Source organism: Aquila chrysaetos, chromosome 2 (genome assembly GCF_900496995.4).
Source record: "Aquila chrysaetos chrysaetos chromosome 2, bAquChr1.4, whole genome shotgun sequence".
Taxonomy (NCBI): Eukaryota; Metazoa; Chordata; class Aves; order Accipitriformes; family Accipitridae; genus Aquila; species Aquila chrysaetos.
The window spans coordinates 3,326,950-3,346,001 of record NC_044005.1 but is presented as its reverse complement, the minus strand read 5'-3'; the positions used below and the strand labels follow the sequence as shown (position 1 = coordinate 3,346,001).

The 19,052-nt window shown below is 48.1% G+C and overlaps 1 protein-coding gene across 2 annotated transcripts; it reads left to right on the top strand.

Annotated features, from left to right (window-relative positions):
* The first annotated feature begins 380 nt into the window (after positions 1–380).
* Positions 381–18,893, top strand: CDKL1 (cyclin dependent kinase like 1). Of its 2 annotated transcripts, none has more exons than XM_030039177.2 (9): positions 381–692; positions 6,874–6,995; positions 9,379–9,451; positions 11,711–11,801; positions 12,505–12,705; positions 15,377–15,432; positions 15,993–16,049; positions 16,695–16,850; positions 17,797–18,893. In XM_030039177.2, the coding sequence occupies exons 1-9, from the start codon at positions 525–527 to the stop codon at positions 17,902–17,904; spliced, it is 1,032 nt and encodes a 343-aa protein (XP_029895037.1). In that variant the 5' UTR covers positions 381–524; the 3' UTR covers positions 17,905–18,893. The 2 variants fall into 2 exon arrangements, with proteins under 2 accessions (XP_029895037.1, XP_029895028.1); XM_030039168.2 differs by having other exon boundaries at positions 385–692; positions 15,377–15,459.
* Positions 18,894–19,052: the final 159 nt, after the last annotated feature.

Here is a 19,052-nt window from a genome sequence, read left to right as displayed (position 1 = left end):
TTTCCCTGTGCAGGGCCCAGTCCTCCATGGGGAACGGCCTCCCCTCCTCTCCCCCGCTGCTGGCTGGAGACGGTTCCCCGCGGTGGAGCCTGCCGACTTCGGTCTCTTCCTCCCAACCCTGCGGGGAAATTGAGCGAAAACCAGAGACCCCAGTGGAACAGCGGAGCGCTGGAGGGGGGTAAAGACAAAACGGTGCTGTGGGACAGGCAGGCGTGGGGTGGCTCAGCGCCCCGAGGGGTGCGTGTGGCCCCTTCAGAGGCCGCGGGGACCCCCTCCCTCACCGGGCACCGGTTCCTCCTCAGCGTCCCGGTGACAGACGCCTCGCCGGGGAGACAACGCCGCCCCCCCCCCCCCCCCCCCCCTCGCCGCTACACCCCGAGGGCCCGCCCCGGCCCCGCCGGAGCTGCGGGTGAGGCGGCGGGAGGGCGGGCGGGGGACGGGGAACGGGACCGGGGCCGGTGCTGCCGTTCTCTGAGGCGAGGGAGCTGCGCCGGGGCGGCCCGCCCCCCCCCTCACCCCGCGCCATGGAGCGGTACGAGAAGCTGAGCAAGGTCGGGGAAGGCTCCTACGGCGTCGTCTTCAAGTGCCGCAACAAGGACACCGGTCAGATCGTGGCCATTAAGAAGTTCTTGGAGTCCGAGGAGGACCCAGTGATCAGGAAGATCGCCCTGCGGGAGATTCGTATGCTGAAGGTGGGCGGTGGGCGGGCGCCCCGGGGAGGGTGGGCTTCGGCGCCAACGGCACCGCTGCCGGCTCGGCGGCTGTGGTGCCTGCGGGCTGTGCCCCGCCATTGCGAGCCCTGAGGGGATCTGGGGAGCCCTGAGGGAGCTGCCAGGGGAGGGGGCGTGAGGGAAGAAGCGAGGGGATGGGGCACTGTGAGGAGACGGGGTGTGAGGGCAGCCATGAGGGGATGGGGCATTGTGAGGAGACGGGGCATGAGGGCAGCCGTGAGGGGATGGGGCGTCGTGAGGAGACGGGGCGTGAGGGAAGAAGCGAGGGGATGGGGCATTGTGAGGAGACGGGGTGTGAGGGCAGCCATGAGGGGATGGGGCGTCGTGAGGAGACGGGGCGTGAGGGCAGCCATGAGGGGATGGGGCGTCGTGAGGAGACGGGGCGTGAGGGCAGCCATGAGGGGATGGGGCGTCATGAGGAGACAGGGCGTGAGGGAGTGGTAGGTAAGGTGGCCAAGTCAGTCAGTTTCTCTGGGAGAAAGCTGGTGCCAGTGAAAGTCTGACCCGTTTGGCCGGGGACGGACATGCCTCGGGACGGAGGTGACCCTCCACAGCCCAGGCTGTCACGCATCAAAGAGGGTTGGTGCAGGTGGGGATTCAGACCCTGCAAACGGCAGGCTGCCGATTTTTTCTGCCGTGGGTGGTGGAGGAGCATCAACAAAGTCATCACTGTGCCCTTCAGAGAGGGATTGATCCAGTCTCTGTCCCCCCGTGGAGTCAGCAGTGTCCTGGCTGGTACAGGCACTGCTCTGCCCTTGGTGCACGGTCAGCACCACCTGTAACAGGCCGGCCGGCAGCAGACCCCTCTGCCTCCAGGAGATTCCCCCCCCAGAGACAAGGACTGTTGGAGCTGGTGTAAAGCTTGCAAGCAAAAAGCGATCCTAGATAGCATGAGGTGAGGGATGGCTGCAGGTTGCAGCTTTCCTGGCTCCCCGCTTGATAAATCTGCCCCAGCTCCTCCTTAAAATGCCCTTTCTGAGCCCCTGGTTGTGGGGGATCCGCAGCATCGGACCCTGAGGTGCAGGTGGGATCCAGCCGTGTATTGAATGCCGGGGGCTGTGTAGGCTTGGAGGTATTCACACGTGGAAGCGACTGCAGAACTGGCACCTGTGAACCGTGGCAGCACCTTGTCTCTGCTGATCCTTTCTTGATTTCTGTGTGAGAGCTCATCCTCACATAGAAATGAGTCACTCATTCATTCAGCCTCTGTGTTTATTTTCCTGATGAAATAAAAGCACGGGAACATTTGCAGTGAGTCATAGGCCAGGTCCATCAAGTATGCAGAAATGAGGAGAAACCTAGGAGAAAGAGGGAGAGGATGGTGTAAGGTTTCCTTTCAAACACTCATCTTCTGAGCATTTTCTAGAGCCAGAGGTTGTGCCCATTGCTCCATGCTTAGCAAACGTTCATAGACTGTTGGGAGTTTGTCCTATCTCTTTTTGAACCAGTGTATTCATTTGGTCTCCGTGGTTTCCTGAGGCAGTGAGTGCCACGACTTTAGGAATGTGTTGGTGAAAAAACATTTCCTTTTATTTGTTATAAACTTGCTGCTGGGTGATGGCATACAGTACCCTCAGTTGTGTGTTCTGAGAAGTGGAGAGAGTTGTTCCCTTTTCACTTTCTCCAGGGTACTTGTGACTTCATACACCTCCATCATCTCCCCATCTTCAGCTTTCTCTTTTCCTTACAGAAGAGCCATAGCTTTAAAACATTGAACTGATTAAAGAACCATATTAACAGCATGTTGTTTTATTATAAATTGTAAAATAATGACTTCCAATAGGACTCCTTTTTACAAGAAACATGCCATTCAGATTAGACACAATGCATTCTTGTAGACAGGCAATGATTTAGGCTTTTGGAGTTAACAAAACCCTACAGAAATGCACAGAGAAAGATGTTCCATTTTATTTAAAACTTCTTTCCCAAAATTCATAGTTCCTTGGTCTCTGATTTCTGCATGACGTTCCCAGACTTCACTGCCTGTTGGTATTTGCATAGCAGCAGTTGATACTCATTGCAGTCAATGTTCCCTTCCATCGAGTTAGCTTAATTTGCTTGCTGGGAACCAAGTAACTTTCAGATTTGCAATTAAGTGCAAGATTTCAGCAGCTTACAGTATTTCTGATTTTTCTTTTCCCCAAATCTCTCTGTGCTATCGGCTTGTCTTTTATTGAGCATTTATATGTAAATAAGTGGTGTAAATGTTATTGTCAAAGGAATATGAAGGCCTGATTCTCTACCCGCTGCAAAAAGAGGCAAAATAAGCCTGGATATCATCCTAGAAGAGCCATCACCTAGGAAAAAAGCGTATTTATTTTTCAGTTAGATTTTGGGGAGAAGCAACCTAAGTGTTTCTCCTATCTGAAGCAAACAGGTGACATGTAGGTGTATCATTTTAGTAAACAGTGCTGGAGATGCATTAAGATTTAAATAATATTAAAGACCTGAAGATGAAGATAATCATTGCAGAAGTCACTTGTAATGCAGACGGTAAATGCATCATCCTTAAGGGTCCAAAGCCGACACCACTGTAGCTAGCCATGGCAGGATCTGTGTCAGGGCACTGTTGATTTTAACAAGTACAGACCTGCTTGACTATCTTTTCAACTTTTTCTCTGTAAATAGTAACAGTTTGTTTGTTTGTTTGTTGAGGTATTTCCTGGCTTAGGCAACAACTAAGTGTTTGTCAAAGATGTAGTGAGATTATGTTTCATCAGTAAAAGATGTAGGGCCTGATAAATTATTATTCTGCACAGCAAATACCTTGTAGACAAAGGGCTTTTTATGGCCAGGAGCCATGGGAGGTGGGGTGGGAGAGCGGGGCAGTATGCAGAGTCTTGAAACACCCTGCGTGATCCCGATTCCATAGGAAAGGCTGGAAATATGTGAAAACAGAGCGAAACTGTGTGTAAAGCCATCAGTGCCTGCTGTTTCCAGAAGGGTGTTGTCTCCCCAACCTTCGCATGGAGGCTGACGCAGTTTTTAGCTCTGACATTGCAAAGAAGATGAAAGAAAAAGACAATGCAAAGCTGTGTTCATATACGAAACAGGAAATAATCCCTATCGTCTTAGCACAGGAGCATTTATAACTTTGGGAACGAGCCCATGCAGGACATGTGGCCTGTATGCAGAAGGTGACACACAGCGTTGTCACCCAAGCACGGGGCAGGGAGGGGAAGCCCATCCCAGTGCTGCCAGCAACCAGCCACCGGCAGCACTGGTAGCCTTAGAAACTGCACTCTGAAACGCTGCAACGCCGGCCGGGGATGTTTTTAGAGTCGCTGGCAGATTTACGGTGGCTTTGTGTGCACGTCTGCCTGCACAAGAGACATTGGCGCAGTGAACCCGACTGCCTGGAGAGCCCCAACCGTGGAGGCTGGCTGTGAGCAAGGCATGGGGAGACGCCTTGACAAGACTGCTCCCGGGGGACCCTCTTCACGCTTCTCACAAGTGGGCAGGTTAACCCACTCTTGTGTGTGCGGGGGCTTGTTCACACAGCTGTGTCCCCTCGCAGCGTCCCCAGCTCAGCTAGAGCTCGTGCTTCCAAACCCAAGCTCGCTGTCTCCAGAAACCCCAGCTCCACGCACGCGTGAGGATGACCAGGACAGACTGTCCCCTGGGCACAGCCTGCTCTGTGAAGGTCACTCCTGAAGGCTGACTCATACAAGCAACCTGTAACTGCTAGAGGTTTTCTAGAAATCTCAATCTATTCTTGTTGATTTAACTTTCTTCTTGCTTTACAATCAGTTGGCAATTATTTCACCCTCACCTGTCTCTAAAAGTAGAATCTAAGCATTGCAGAGGGTGTCTCGTCTGCCTCCTTCCTGCTGGCAGGCTTGGCCGTGCCCAGCAGTTTGTCCATGCTGGCAGGCAGATCTGCTGAGAGCAACAGAGGAATCGGGCACCTGTTACCCAGCAGAGTTGCTGGAGGCCCAGCTTGCTCTCAGATATCTCTGTTATCGCTGATCTCTGGGAACATAATATGCCAACACACACCGAGAGCATGGAAAAGGAGGGATCCACTTTACACAGTCTATCAGGAGCTGCCTGGCTGGTGAGGGAAGGGGCCGTATCAGAGCCACGGCAGCTGTCTGACTTTCATGATGGAGTCTGAACTGGTAGACTGGGCTTTGTCTAATGTACACATGGCAGAGAGGTACTTTGCGGGATGTGGATATGCTTAACAGGATAGGTGGCACGTTATGTGCACAATTCCTGGGAGAATCGCTATCATTGCTGGGATTTTCAGCAGTCTTGCAGGCCATTCTCCGTGTCTGATCACCTTTTGCAAAGTGGATAAGGAAATGACAAGAATGGAGATACTGCTAGATAAATACTAAACTTGAGAGGTGTTACAAGCCTCCTGCCTTGTGGTTCAATGCTTTCACTAGCAGCCCTGCCATGGGAACTGAGGGTGTGCAAAGAAAGTCCATCCGTTATGCAAGGTCAGGAGATGTGGCCAGGGCAGAGAAGGTTATGCTGACAGCCTCTGCTGACACTGTCGGGTACCTTGTGCTAGACAGCGAAGGCACTTGGCGTACAAATACTCACCATGGAGGACTGAGGAAGTAGTCAGAAGATCTTGGTTGTAACCTAGGTTTGATCCAGATGGGTGCAAAAGTCTTTGATGCTGGCAGATGGTTTACACAGTGTGGGCAGGATTGAAGGAACAAGACATGTATGTGGTAAGAGATGCTGTTTAGAAAGATCAGCTCCTTGCTGCCAGTTTGCAGGACTGGAATAGGCACCTTCTGCATATTATCAGGGACCCTGTATGTTGGCATATGGGCTCAGTATAGTTTGGGTTCTGTATAATGCCCCCCAGAGGCAGGGAGTTCCCTGGAAAGTCTCTCTTTACAAGGAGCTTTTACAGTGACCTGCTTGAATAAAATTATATTTTGCAAAGGGTCCCACAGTGTGCCCATCGGAGCACAGAAATAGCCCCTGTCATGCCTCTCCTACTCGTGACAGGCTGGCAATGAGGTATGGTGGAGGCCTTGTACTGACCTGCTCTTCTACTCACGCTCACTGGTTAACCCCAGGATTCAAGTTGTGGATTTCAGTGACGCTTCACCTTGGGGTTAACTGGGTGCTTCCCCAAACAGCTGCATTCCTCAGTTGAGGCCCCTTACAGTTTTCTCTAGTCTTGACTCTCTGCTTCCTTCTGCTTTGCAGGCTTTTCCAGACGGCTTAGAGGCACATTAGAAGATGGGGCTAGCGTAACTCCTAGGCAATGCCCTTTCCAGCCTCCTTGCTTAGAAATGTGTTTGTTTTAAAGCCTTGGTCAGGCAAAGCCCTCATGGATACAGGTCCCTGCAAGCAGAGGGGACGGTGCCATGAGTCATCTGAAAAGAAATAACATTCCGGAGTTGGGTCTGGCTTTTCTTTGTTTCCTTTTCTGAACACTGTGTTTTGCCCCCGAGTTCAAGCCCTCTTCCAGCCCTCCCCCAAAATATGGGCAAAAGAATAGGAAATGAGAAGCTCCAGTAATGTCCAGCCTCACCTCTTGCAAGGTGTGTTTGAATAAACCTGCTGTGCTCAGGCTTTCTGTGTGGTAAGAAGCTGTCTGAGCTCCCTAGGAGAGGAAGCCCTGGTATGAGCACATGAAGTAGATTGAGAGGAAGAGGAAGAAGCAGCAATAAAAATTCTCCTAATTAATCCATTCAGATTCTGACAATAAGCTGGTGAAGCTGAGACCACGTGCTTTACTTAGGCTTATCAGAGGAGCTCTTGGTTTCTCCTAAATGTGTGTTTGCCTGCTACAGGCTCTTGCCGTGTGTGATTTCCCAAGCAATTCTCCAGGGAGAGCTGCTTTTCATTGTGGTGCGGTCAAAGGCTGGATACATACAATGAAAGGCACTGCTGGAATAGCTGTGGGCACCGTGATGAATTCTTTATCTATGAGCATCTTTTCTAAGAGGCACTCGCTGAAGCCAAGCTGACTTGTTGCCCACGGTCAGTTCCTAAAATAACGACACCACAGGCTGAGCTGTGGCTGAGCTCCTTCTTCACGTTGTGCTGTGCTTGTATAAAAGGTTTCAGCTTAAAGAATTGAGACCTTGTGGGCAAAAGCACTGTCTCCCGCACCTTTACCCCACTCCCCCGTGCAGTAACTAACCAGTCCATCTGTGTGTTACAGCAACTGAAACACCCCAACCTGGTGAACCTGCTGGAAGTGTTCAGGAGGAAGCGGAGGCTGCATCTGGTCTTCGAATACTGCGACCACACAGTTCTCCATGAGCTGGACAAGCACCCCCGGGGGTGAGTGGGCTGTCTCTCACTGGGAGCTTTGAGCAAAGGAGTCAGGGACTGTCTATGTCATTGCTGCTCTGCACAGTTTTCAGAAGAATTCCATTAATTACAGGAGAGGTTTTTCAGCCCGGTGCCCAGGACTTGCTCTGTTACTGTGGTTTAGCAATGACATCCAAAAGAATTGCATATGAGCCTGCGTGCGCTCCTGCACAGCGCTGCTCACCAAGGAGACTGGAGCACTGAGCCCGAGTGTTGGGGTGATCTTTGGCTCGGCAGCAGCAAACCTGAGTGGCTTGGGAGCATCTTTTGTCTCGCTGTGAAGAGGTTAGGGCTGCTGGGGGAGGCGGGCAGGTGGGATGGGGGCACGCAGCCCTCCTTCTGCTGCTCCCCAGGCGTGTTACACATCACTGTGGGAGGCTGTGCAGTCCCAGGCTGCGGGCACTCGGGCAATGTCATTGAGCTCCCAAAACATATACAGTCTGTAGTGATGTCACGGATGACCCATATGACAGACCAGTGACTTCTAGCGCTCTGGCATGCTGCTGTGCTAAGGAGCATGTGTTGGCTGGCCGGAGTCACCAGGAGCTGTGCCTGCAGCATTCTGCGCAGCCTCAGGTCAGGTACCCTCTTTAAACCGGCACTTGCACAAAGTGTGAGCTACACAGGCAGAAGGAACATTCTCCAGGACAGGGTTTGTTCTTTTGACACATTATAAATGACACTCCCCCTAAATACATTGTCCCTAATTATTCACAGTGACTTGGTACTGTGGAAATGCTGAGCAGAAGTTCATAAATCATTTTACAGACCTGGAGCTAAATGAATTGCCTGCAGGAGACTAATTGGGGGTTGAGTAAACAAGAGTCTGTTATTATCTTTCTCCCTGATGTGGAGCTCTAAGAAGGAGAATGGAGCATGCTAATAGCAGATCACTTCATGAGCTGGTGAGCAGCTTTCACCCCAGTTTGAACCTGTTCACCTGGAATCTGAAGAGAGGACGGATAACCCTCTTTGAAGAAAATACTTCACATTTGCTTTCTGTTCATCAGAACAACTCCAGTGTGAATGAACGTGTAACGCCTGGTTGCATGCTTTGCTTTTGATCTTTGCTACGCAGATGGTCAAGTTTGTGGTCAGGATTAAGATGGGTGGGCACACGCCTCTTTGCACCGTGTTTCCAGGTCATTTGACCAACTTCATCCCCTTGTCAGGCTGTCAGTGCAGTACTCTTATCCCTCTAGGATGTTTCTGCAAGGAAACTCTAGCATTGCAACAGCAGTGTCGGCACAAGACCTTCAGCGCTGACAGCAGAAGGTGCCTTAAAGAAAAAGCCAGGCTTGCTGCATACTGTTTTGGTTTAGTTTTGGGGTTGGTTTTTTTTTTCTTTATGATGTATCAGAAGCTTTTCAGCATGAAACACATGAAATAAAATTGGATTTGAGCTTGAAAGTGCCAAGACTGTCACCTCTGCCTTTCCTGGGGTTATTGAAGACTGTTACAGCCAAGGAAGTTTAAGTTTAAGTACAGTAACTGAAATTGAGGAGAGGAGGCTGGATTTTTAACAGAGGTTTTCTTTCTCTGAAGTGTTTGCCAGCTGTTGGAGGGAAGGAGAGGAGATGCAAACCAAAGTAGAGCTTTATACTCTTGTAGGAACATCCTTCCCCGTTCCATTTTGGTCACCTCTCCACTCTGGACAATCAATGACTTGACAGCATTGCAAGTCAGAGCATGCATCTATACCATGGGTACTCCACCACCTCCAACTCTCTGAGCAGTTGCAGAGGCTGAAATGCCTGCTGGCATTTCAGGAGGATTGCCAGGAAGCGTGGATGCTAAGCACAGCCACAAGACAGGATTTGACACGGACTTGCACGCACTGATGTGTGGTCATTACTTGGCAGGCTTCATGCTGGCTGTGACTGAGTGGTACCAGACACTCTGGCATGCTCTTAGCTGCCATAAATCCTGGGGTCTTATTGCATTGACTGGATTTGGAAGTGGTGTTGATGTTCCCTTTGATGCTCCTGCGATGCTTGGAGGATAACCTGACAGGAGAGCATTGCTTTCTGCAGAGGGGTGCAGGCAGAGCTCAGCCTCAGCTCTGAAACACGGGAAGAGGTACAAACAGCCTCCACCATCAACAGCCCAGCATGACTGGTTCCCTGCAGTGGAAGATCAACAAACTGAGGGTTATTATGTGTTTCTTGTAACTTATTTATAGCAAGAAAATGCAGCTAGTGGGTTTTTTCTGAGTTTTCTGACTTGGTCCCTGACGAGGTTTTGCTCAGAGATCCCTGTACAATGTTAGCACTCAAAGACCTCCTCTTCCTTTTTCCTGTAATAGTGAAGTTATTTTTAATGGCCAAAATAAAAATGTGCTTTTTTAAAACAGGGTGCCGGAGCATCTAGTGAAGAGCATAACCTGGCAGACTCTCCAAGCTGTGAACTTCTGCCATAAACACAATGTAAGTCCCCTAAACAGCAGTAACGATTGCCTGTAACATGGCATTGGAGGAGAAGGAGATTCTGTTGCCATTTGCCTGATTACAGAGCTTTCATGGGACGAAGTCAGATGAAATTTCCTGTTTTCAACAGGAAACATATCTGAAATATTAGTGTATACCCACAACAGCTGCATTTACTATCACACAGGTCCCTTGGGTTTGCTGTCAAGGAATGATTTACACTCATGACCTTAGACAAGCTTCCAGGCTCAACAGGAATATATCTTTGTATGTTCCCTGTGCTGTGCATTAGAACTGACGTTTAGAAGACTGGCTTAATATCTAATCAGCTGAGACCTGAGCAAACTGCTACTGATTTCACAGGAAGTCCTTCTGTTGATAGACATAGGCATTGAATCATAATACCAGTTAAAAGGTTTCAAAAATTAGATACAGTAAACCACTTTTACAACCCTTCCTCTGCTTTCTGGAGGGAGATGTGAGTTGTGTGCATGACACAAAAGCAGTGGGGACGCTTTAAGAAGCAGGGAAGGAAAGGAGCCTTTTGGAGAAGTTCTTTAGGCAAACTTAGCTGTAATTGGTTTTGTTTATCTGCCAATATTTGAGATTTAGGAGTCGGGCAAGAGATCGCTCTGGAATGGGTGTTTTGTCTTTGCTGGGAGAATTATGTCCAGTTGAGCCACAGGAACTTGGCCATAGGTCTGTCCTGCTTCCAAGATTTGTTGTTTTTCTTCTTTTTTTCTGTTCCCCCACTCAGTCTGAAAGATTTAATGGAATTTTAAAGCCAAGGGAACAATGAGATGCTGCAGTCTGACCTGCTGTAGATCACAGGTAATGAGGTTTTATGCAGCTGCCCTTTTTGGAACTCCATGACACTGGCTTAACAAGCAGCATTTCAGTCCTCAGGGAGATACTATAATTTACCACCAGCTTAGCTAGGAAAAGTCTGAGGTGTTTGTGCTGAGGTGATGGTAAGGGAGGGACAACATGAGCTAGATCCTGGTGATTTCAGTAGAGCATACCTCTCACACATAGGCAGAAGAAATTAAGGTCTCTGCTAGTTTGATCAGCAGAAACTCTTTCCCAAGCCCAAATTCAATTGTTGTGAACCTTCAGCAGGCAAGGTGACTTCTCAAGAATCACAGAATTGCTGATGTTGGAAGGAACCTCTGGAGATCATCTTGTCCAGCCCTCCTACCTAAGCTGGGTCAGCCAGAGCAGGCTGCTCAGAAACTTTCCCAGTCAGGGTTTGAATATCTCCAAGGATGGAGGCTCCACAGACTCTCTCGACAACCTGTCTGGGTGTTTGGTGAAAAAATAATTGCTTGCATTTAAATGGAATTTCCTGCGTGTTCAATTTGTGCCCATTGCCTGTCATACTTTCACTGGACACCACTGAGGGGGGCCTGGCTCGGTCGTCTTTACTTCTTCCCATCAGGTATTTATGCACATTGATAAGATCCCCCCTGAGACTTCTCCAGGTTGAATGATGGTCCCAGCTCTCTCATCCTCTTCTTGGATGTCAGATACCCCAATCCCTTAGTCATTTTAATGGCCCTTCACTGGAGTCACTCCAGTATGCCCACATCTTCCTTCTACTGAGGATCCCAAAGCTGGACACAGAACTGTGGAAGCGTCTCACCTGTGCTGAGTAGAGGGAATACCAGGCGTGCTCTGACATCTACAAGGATAGATAAAGTCCCACATCTAAACCATAGCCTTCATCTCATCTGTGAGCTTTGCCAGGAAAATAATTTGCTTGTCTACCAGATTATCAGTCAATACACTTCATGGACGTCATCCAAGAAGTGATCCTAGAGGACCTACGCACGTCTCATTAGGATCTCCCCACATATTCATAAAACCGAGTCCCTTATTAGGAGTGTGTTACGCACAGCTGTTATCAAGTGAGTTGCATTTGCAGAGAGCCAGGTTAACAACAATTCTTGCTATGCAAACCTCGCTCCTCCTGCTAACAGATTCCCGGCTGGTTCTGGGGAGCTGACGCGATACAGAGCTACGCAGCTGAAGCTGGGAGCCTGCACAGTGTCTCGTCCCAAAGGTGGGGTATAGGCAGGGTAGTTGTCCTGCACAGCAGGACGTGGCTTTAGCTGCTGTTAAGAAATCCTTTCACCTTCTCTCTCAGCAGGAATAATTGCCTGGCACAACGTGCAAGGGGTATGTGGCTGAATTAAGAGGGTCTTTATCTGAGGGCCGGGTTAAGTACTTGCTTCTAACCTTGTTTTTTTCTGTTTCCAGTGCATCCACCGCGATGTAAAGCCAGAAAACATCCTGATAACAAAGCACTCTGTCATCAAACTTTGTGACTTTGGATTTGCTCGCATACTGAGTGAGTGCCGACTTGCTACTTATATGGATTGTTAACACAAGAAGTGTAGGATCAGGCTTTCAAACAGCAGTAAAAACTCAGTTGTCGTCTGATGCATGTGTAAATCATCATATATAAAGGCTGGCATGTTTTCACAGAGAAGCTCTGCTAAAGGCTGGGTAGAGATCCCCAAACCAGCTTAAAGGGAGCTAGCCCAGACACCCCGATGCCAAGTGCCTCTGTAAACAAACTGTGTCTGAGCTCCCTGCTGCCTTGGGCATCTTGGAGCTGCCCAGCCATTGCTTATGCAATGCTCGAGACACAGCTGGAGTTCCCTGGCAGGAGGAGCCCCTCTGGCAGAAGGCGCTGTCTCTGCAAACAATGGGTTCACATTTTCCGTTGTAAAGAAACCCCCTAATCTGTTTTTTTTTTAGTTCTTGTTCAGACAAATCACGTGGGCTTTGAGAACTGACCACTGGCTGGTGCAGGGCCCTGCTGTGGAGCTCTGCATATTTTCATTTGGAGAAAAATATGGTCCTGATTTTTGCCAAACCTTAAGTGTTTCCAAAGTTGGGTTCTGCTAGTGGCCAGTGACTCATCCTGTTCCTGTAGCTATTGCCTGCCCAGGAGGTGCCCCAGCATGTGTAACAACTGATGGTGGCTCATCTGCATCGTTCTGATCCCACATTCCTGTTTGTTTCTCTCCTTCCTGACCCCAACCTAGCTGGTCCGAGTGATTATTACACAGACTATGTGGCTACCAGGTGGTACCGCTCTCCAGAGTTACTTGTGGGAGACACCCAGTACGGCCCTCCCGTGGACGTGTGGGCGATAGGCTGTGTCTTTGCAGAGCTGCTATCTGGGGTCCCCCTGTGGCCTGGCAAGTCTGATGTCGACCAGCTGTACCTCATCCGGAGAACCCTGGGTAAGTGTCCCCTCGGCAGTGGTCAGAACCCCAGTCTTCCTGGTGCCTTTGGCAAGACCAGAGCTTGCCCAGGAGGACATTCCTCTGTGGTGGGAATCAGGATTCTCCAGGAGGTGAATTTACCCAGTGGATCTGTCCCTTTAGTAGGTGCTGGCTTATTTGAGGTGTTACTGTCCTTAAAAGGGAGCTGGGTTTTCCTGGCATGACTTGCACATACACATCTTGTCAGGAGATTGTGTAGTTGGAGAAACAGATGCTGCTGCAGGTCCTGGCAGGATCTGGGGAAACAAAGTTGGCATCCATGTGGGTGGTGACTGTTCTTCAGAAGAAGATCCGTGGGGCAGAATTGGTTTCAGCTTGCATGAGCCAGCAGTGTCAGGCTGTGGCTAAAAGGCTCACAAGGGACAGGGCTGCGTAAGCAGGATCATTGCCTACAAACTGCCTGAAACCATCCTTCCACTCTTTTTAGCAGTGGTCACCTCTGGTCTGGTGCTGGGCAGTTTAAGAAAGATGTGGGGTGTGTTAGGTGACCACGGATGCCCCTCCTGGTCCTTTGGGGTGGCTCGGTGACTATCAAGGTGTGGGGAGCACAGGGCCAGCCCCACAGGAGGCACAGAAACACCTGCCTCTGCTACTGTCCTTTCCACATCTTCACCTGCCACCACACAGGTAGAAAAATTAGGTGCCTGTGCCAGAAAGGGCCAGGAGTGTTTTGCATAAAGGTCTGAAAGATACAGGTATTTTTCAGGGTTTGGTACCAAGCAAAGTGGTCCCTGCCTCTAGATAACAAATAGAATCCAAATAATTGGATTTAGTTCATCACAGCTTTGGAGGTCTGGTAAACATTGCCAGTGCCTGTTGATTGATGGCTGTGTGCTTGGGAAAGAGAGTGTGAACACGGAAGTTTGACTATTCCACCCATTTGTCTTTATTCACCAAAGAATTTTGGGAGCCATTCCGGATTTGGAACAGAGGTTAAATAAAAGAGCCATTATTCGTGTAACGTTTAAATGAATCCAGTCTCATTGATTCTATTTGATGTTGGGGTGTAATGTGATTTCTTGAGTGGAAAGGAACAAATGCCCACTTTTAACTGAAATATGTTGGAATGAACTAAGAATTGTAATTTTTACCGAGCAGTTTATAAAACTATAAAGGTGACTACTGGCTTTAAACAGATAAGCTCCTTAGCTAGAAAAATAGTTCAATGTCAATTGCCTCATCCTCCAGAATACATACATGCCAGTGTTAGGTGAGTTATAATTTATTTTTAATGATAGGGTTTCAGCCAGAAGAAATTCCCTCTTCATCCAGGTGATGGACTGAGGCAGTGTTTACAGAAAAAAGCTCCTTGGTCAAAACTGTGTAATTATGGTGGTTTGGCTATTGTACTGGCTCTTTTGTTACGGATTTGATTTTAACATTTTGCTTGCTCTGAGCTGCGCTAAGCTTCAAAAAAGGGCCGTGAACCTGCATTGGGAAAAAGCTACAGCATGTTACTGTTAGTGCTGCATTTCAGCAGTTTTCTGTACAACATCCTCAGGAGTGTATAAAAAGAATTTCACCCAATATGAGCTAAATTTTAATGAAGCTGGAACACTTGTGGTTAGCCTGTCCCCTTCCAGCAGTCAGAGAAGACACGACTGTTTATGCAGACAGGCTGTCTCTTGGGAACCCTTTTCCTTTGAAAATGCTGAAACACAGCATCAGCGTGGAGAGCAGGCCAGCAGAGCCCTGCTCCCCCTCCCTCGCACAGGGCACACCAACAAAGCGTGCCCACGCTGCCATGCGGCCACCTCCAAAACAAACAGTGGCTCCTGCCAGTTACTCATCAGAGCCCAGGGCTGGTCCATCGTGTCTGGTGTGAGCAGGGAAGTCAGCTGCTGAATCTGATCTTGCTTAACACTTTGGGAAGGATCCCTGGCTGAAGCTCGGTGCTGTGGCATGGCTGGAGTTTCAGATCCTGGTAGGTGTTTGCACAGCACCCTCTAGCTATGACGCTGAGACACGTTTCCCCGCTCAGCGACACACGGATCCTGAGTTCGGCCAGCGCACAGTGGAGGTACAGGTGCTGGCACAGAGCAGATGTGGTTGTGCAACTTAGTGCCTTGCCCACCTCATTCCCTGGTGCTCTACCGAGGGGTCTTTTTGCTAGCGCAGATCCAAATTTGTGGTTACCCAAATAATGCAGTGATAGCATCTAGGCATTTGGCATGGGAAGATACATAGAAATACGTACTTTTCAAGGCGCCCAGCTATAGTGGCCACAGTTCATAAAAGCCACTCTGCAGCACAGCACAGAAACTCAGAGCCTGGACGATGCACAGTGGCTGGGTACTCCTGCTCCAAAAACTGCTCCCACCAGCTGCATTTCTTTGAGCTGTTTACAGCATGAGGCCCTGGGCAGTTGTGACTGCGGGCCGCTGGAGCTGTGCGGCCCTGCCTTTCATTCAGCACAGTCACACGGCTGTGGGATCACTGATGTCCTAGATGGATGTTAGTTTTCACAAAAGAACGTTTGAACGTCAGCTCACTTGATGGTACTCCGTCTCTTTAGATGTTCTCTCGGATGGTGTCAGCCTTGTTAGAGGATATAAGCTTGTTCAATGCAGGCACTGTAAAAACAGCAAATTAATCCGACTTTGTTTTTTTTTTTTATTCTTGGTCAAAGGGGATCTTATTCCCAGGCACCAGCAAGTGTTCAACACCAACCAGTTCTTCAGTGGGGTAAGAATTCCAGACCCAGAGACCATGGTAAGAGCTCCCTCCAGACGCACTTCCCTTGAGGCCAGCACTAACTAGCAATCTCTCTGCCGTACTAAGGAGACATGGTGTTTGGACAGAGAAATGGTCCTGCTTCTTTTTACCCAGAGTACACATGCTGCCTGCTTTGGAAGTAGAGCTGGAAAAGCCTCATTTGCTCAGCTTGACCAGTCCTTTGCTGCGCAGCATTTTTTCCCGATCCAAAAGCTTTGCCCTCTACTTTGCTAACATACACTAGAATATTATTTGGAGGTGGCTGAACCCCTTTCATGACGTTTTAACCAATACCCTGTGTAAAAGCAGTCAAACAAATGCTTAATCTCTGCTCCTTCTTCCCACTTCTGGTGGCACAGCAGCCAACCTACCCATCCTCAGTAATGCCTGGCAGCTCCCCTCCAAGCACATGAAGTGACAGATGCATTTTGTGAGGGACAGGTCATGTTGCTATGGAAAGCTGGTTCTCTGTACCCTAATGACTGAAAAGTTTGCTAATATGAGTACACCCACTGTTGTTTTCCCTCCAGGAGCCGTTAGAAATGAAATTCCCTAATACTTCATACTCTGCTTTAGCTCTCATGAAGGTAAGAAAACTACAGCTAGTAGAAGAGCTCTGCACTGAGACTGAGCAAAAGCAGTCTGTTTTGCTTATCAGCTGGTAAATGGTTTGAGAGTTGGCTACTGAATTATCAGAGGTTCATGGAAAAATAAGAGCTGGAGGGGATTTGGAGAGGACTTTTAATCCACTCCTTCCTAATCCACTCATCTTTACCATGGAGGTGGAAAACATATTATTCCCTTATTAAGATGCAGTGAATGGAAACTGGGAGGATGGAGACATTAAAAAGAAGGTGCAGCTGTGGGTAGTAGCTATGCTAAACACTGGAACAACACAGCTAGTGCCATAGTGGATTCCCCTGTTTAAGAAAGTTGTTCTAGTTCAAATGAAAGTTACGGGCTTAACTGGTTTTTGAGGCTTGATGGTTTGCTACACCATACAATTGTAACTGTCCCTCTAGCTGCAATTTCTATTATTGCCTTGTGGCAATTGTTCAGTATTAGCTGTTCTGCAAGCTCCGAAAAAAAGCCACTCCTAGAATCCATTAAAAAAAAAAAAAAGATTAACACATGTATCCGTGCGAATACTCGTTGGCTGTGATGAGTAGCTGGAATTGTGCAGACCTGTTGAACGAGTGTTTTGTGTGATCCTTTACTTCATCCTTTCTAAGGGTTGCCTTCGTATGGACCCTGCAGAGAGGCAGACATGTGAGCAGCTGCTGCAGCACCCCTATTTTGACAGCATTAGGGAGGCAGCGGAGCTGGGGAAAGAACATGAAAAAACAGCTCGGAAACCAGCCAGGCTGACTCGGAAGCACGTGCCAGGGGTAACATTTTCATAGTAGTATTTAATGTTCTGTGCCTAAGGAGGGGGCAGGTTCTCTTTGGCTCCCAGGAGGTGGGCTCATGCTGGCAGTTAACGGTGAGAGAGAACTCCTGCGTTGGACCGATCTTAATTTTAGCCCGAGAAGAAAACGAACCTCCTGGCTAAAGAGTAACTCAGTACAAACTGAATTCTGCATTGCAGCTCCATGGAGTCACTGGGGATAAGCAGCACAGCGATGTGGAAGATTGGGTTTATCCAGGAATGTACATTCCTGACACAGAATAGCAGGATAGCTGAACAAGCTGGGCAGGCTTGCGTGCTGGTTTAATTTGGAGTTCTCTGGGATCTTTTTGGTGCTTTTGAATCCCAAATTGTGGAGATGGCAAAAATGCCCAGTTCCGTTTGTAACTGCTGATGGGATGTGATCCCTTACTCAGTTCCAGACGTTACACAATGCACTGGGTGTTTCTGCAATGGGAGTTGCCAAGCAAATGTCTCCCTGCCATTTCAGTCTTTCCAGACTCCAGCCCAAGTCTCCAAATCCAGCCTCACGATGAGAGTCATTCAGCAGTTCGTTCTTCCTGTGAGCCACATTCCCCATGACAGCTGTAACACTGAATTGGTAACATGCAGGGCAGTTGGAGGTGTAGGATGGAGAACTGCTACAGCATATCAATTCCCGGATCAAACTGATTCGCCTCTTCCATTTCTATGACAAAAAGGATGTAACAGTAATATTTTTCTTGCCCTGGATGACTGGAAGAAATACCTTTAATGAGCTGTTGTGGTTGCAGTCCAGTTGTAGAACCCCAGATCCATGACTCTTAGTTTGAAAAGTACAGGGTTACAGTATGAATAGTTTTATAGCTTATATTCCTTTTTAAAAAATGAAATGCATGCTTTGTTCTCATTTCAAACAAATACAGACTATGTAACTTTTCCTTTAGTTACAGTACCTGCCTCAGTTAACCAGTAGTAACGTTCTGCCAGCTTTGGACAGCAAGAAGTACTGCTGCAAAACAAGGAAATCAAACTACCATTTCCCTAACATCTAACCGGATGGCAGATTAAAAGCTATTTATTGTTCAAAGTTCAAGTCATTCAGAATTTATAAAAGGAGGATACGTCGTGGGGAAACTAAATTAATACGTGTTATGACATATACGAAAGTGGTCTGAAAAGTAACGTACTCTGGGTCAGTAATGGAAGGAAAGTGATGTACGGGGGGAACTCCAAGCTCACCTTAGTCAGTGTTCTGTGTACAAAGGAAAATATATTTGTTTTGCTTTAATTTGTGATTGCATACTGGTTGGTGATTGTATACTGGTTCAGGATTACTGCAACCCCTTGTTTACAGCGTGAATTTAAAAACTCCTGCCTGTCTATCACCTGTATTTCAGACTTGGCAGAAGAACTGCAACCTTGCCAAACAAATCAGAGTCCCACTGTGTCAAAACAGCAATACTGCTTTAGACTGGGGCTAGGCCACTGATCCCGCCAGGAACTGTAAACGTATTGCCGATGCGAGTAGAAGACAGATGTATGTGCTTGTGGAGCCAAGCTCGGTGAGAGGCTACCTAACTGCTCCAGTTAGTTATAAACTTGCTGAAATAGCACTGCTTTAAAGATACATCTGTCTTACGGACTGCATTTATAGATTCCAAAGTATTCAAAGTACTGGTAATGACTTAGACTTAATGGAAGGTTTAACAGGCACTGTTACCAGGAGGAAAACATTTTGATAATAAAACCTGTTGTTTCTTGAGTCTTTTCAGAGTTTCTCCTGCCTGTTTCTTCCTCGCATTATGAGGTTGGTTTTGTTTGCCGTTTCTGTCAATAGTGAAGTCGCTTGCCTGTAGCATTACAGAAATTGTTTTTATCAAAAGTAATTAACTCATGAATATAATTTATAACATTGGCCAGACACAGGCAGGAATTCTACCTAAGCATATGTATTAGAATTATTCTTGGGTTTTGAGTCATCTCAGGATGTAACATTGTGTTGATTTTGAATAAAAGAAGTGTAGCTTGTTTTTCCAATTTACTGGATGTGTTTTATTGTATAAAGTTTTACTACTGGGCAAGGAACATCCTCTTTCTACTTGAAACCTAGAGCAAAAACATTTTCTTTTCCCAGTACTGTTCTGTGTTCAACAACAGCAAAAGCAATTTCAATGGGACAGATGCCATATCCTCACAGAGT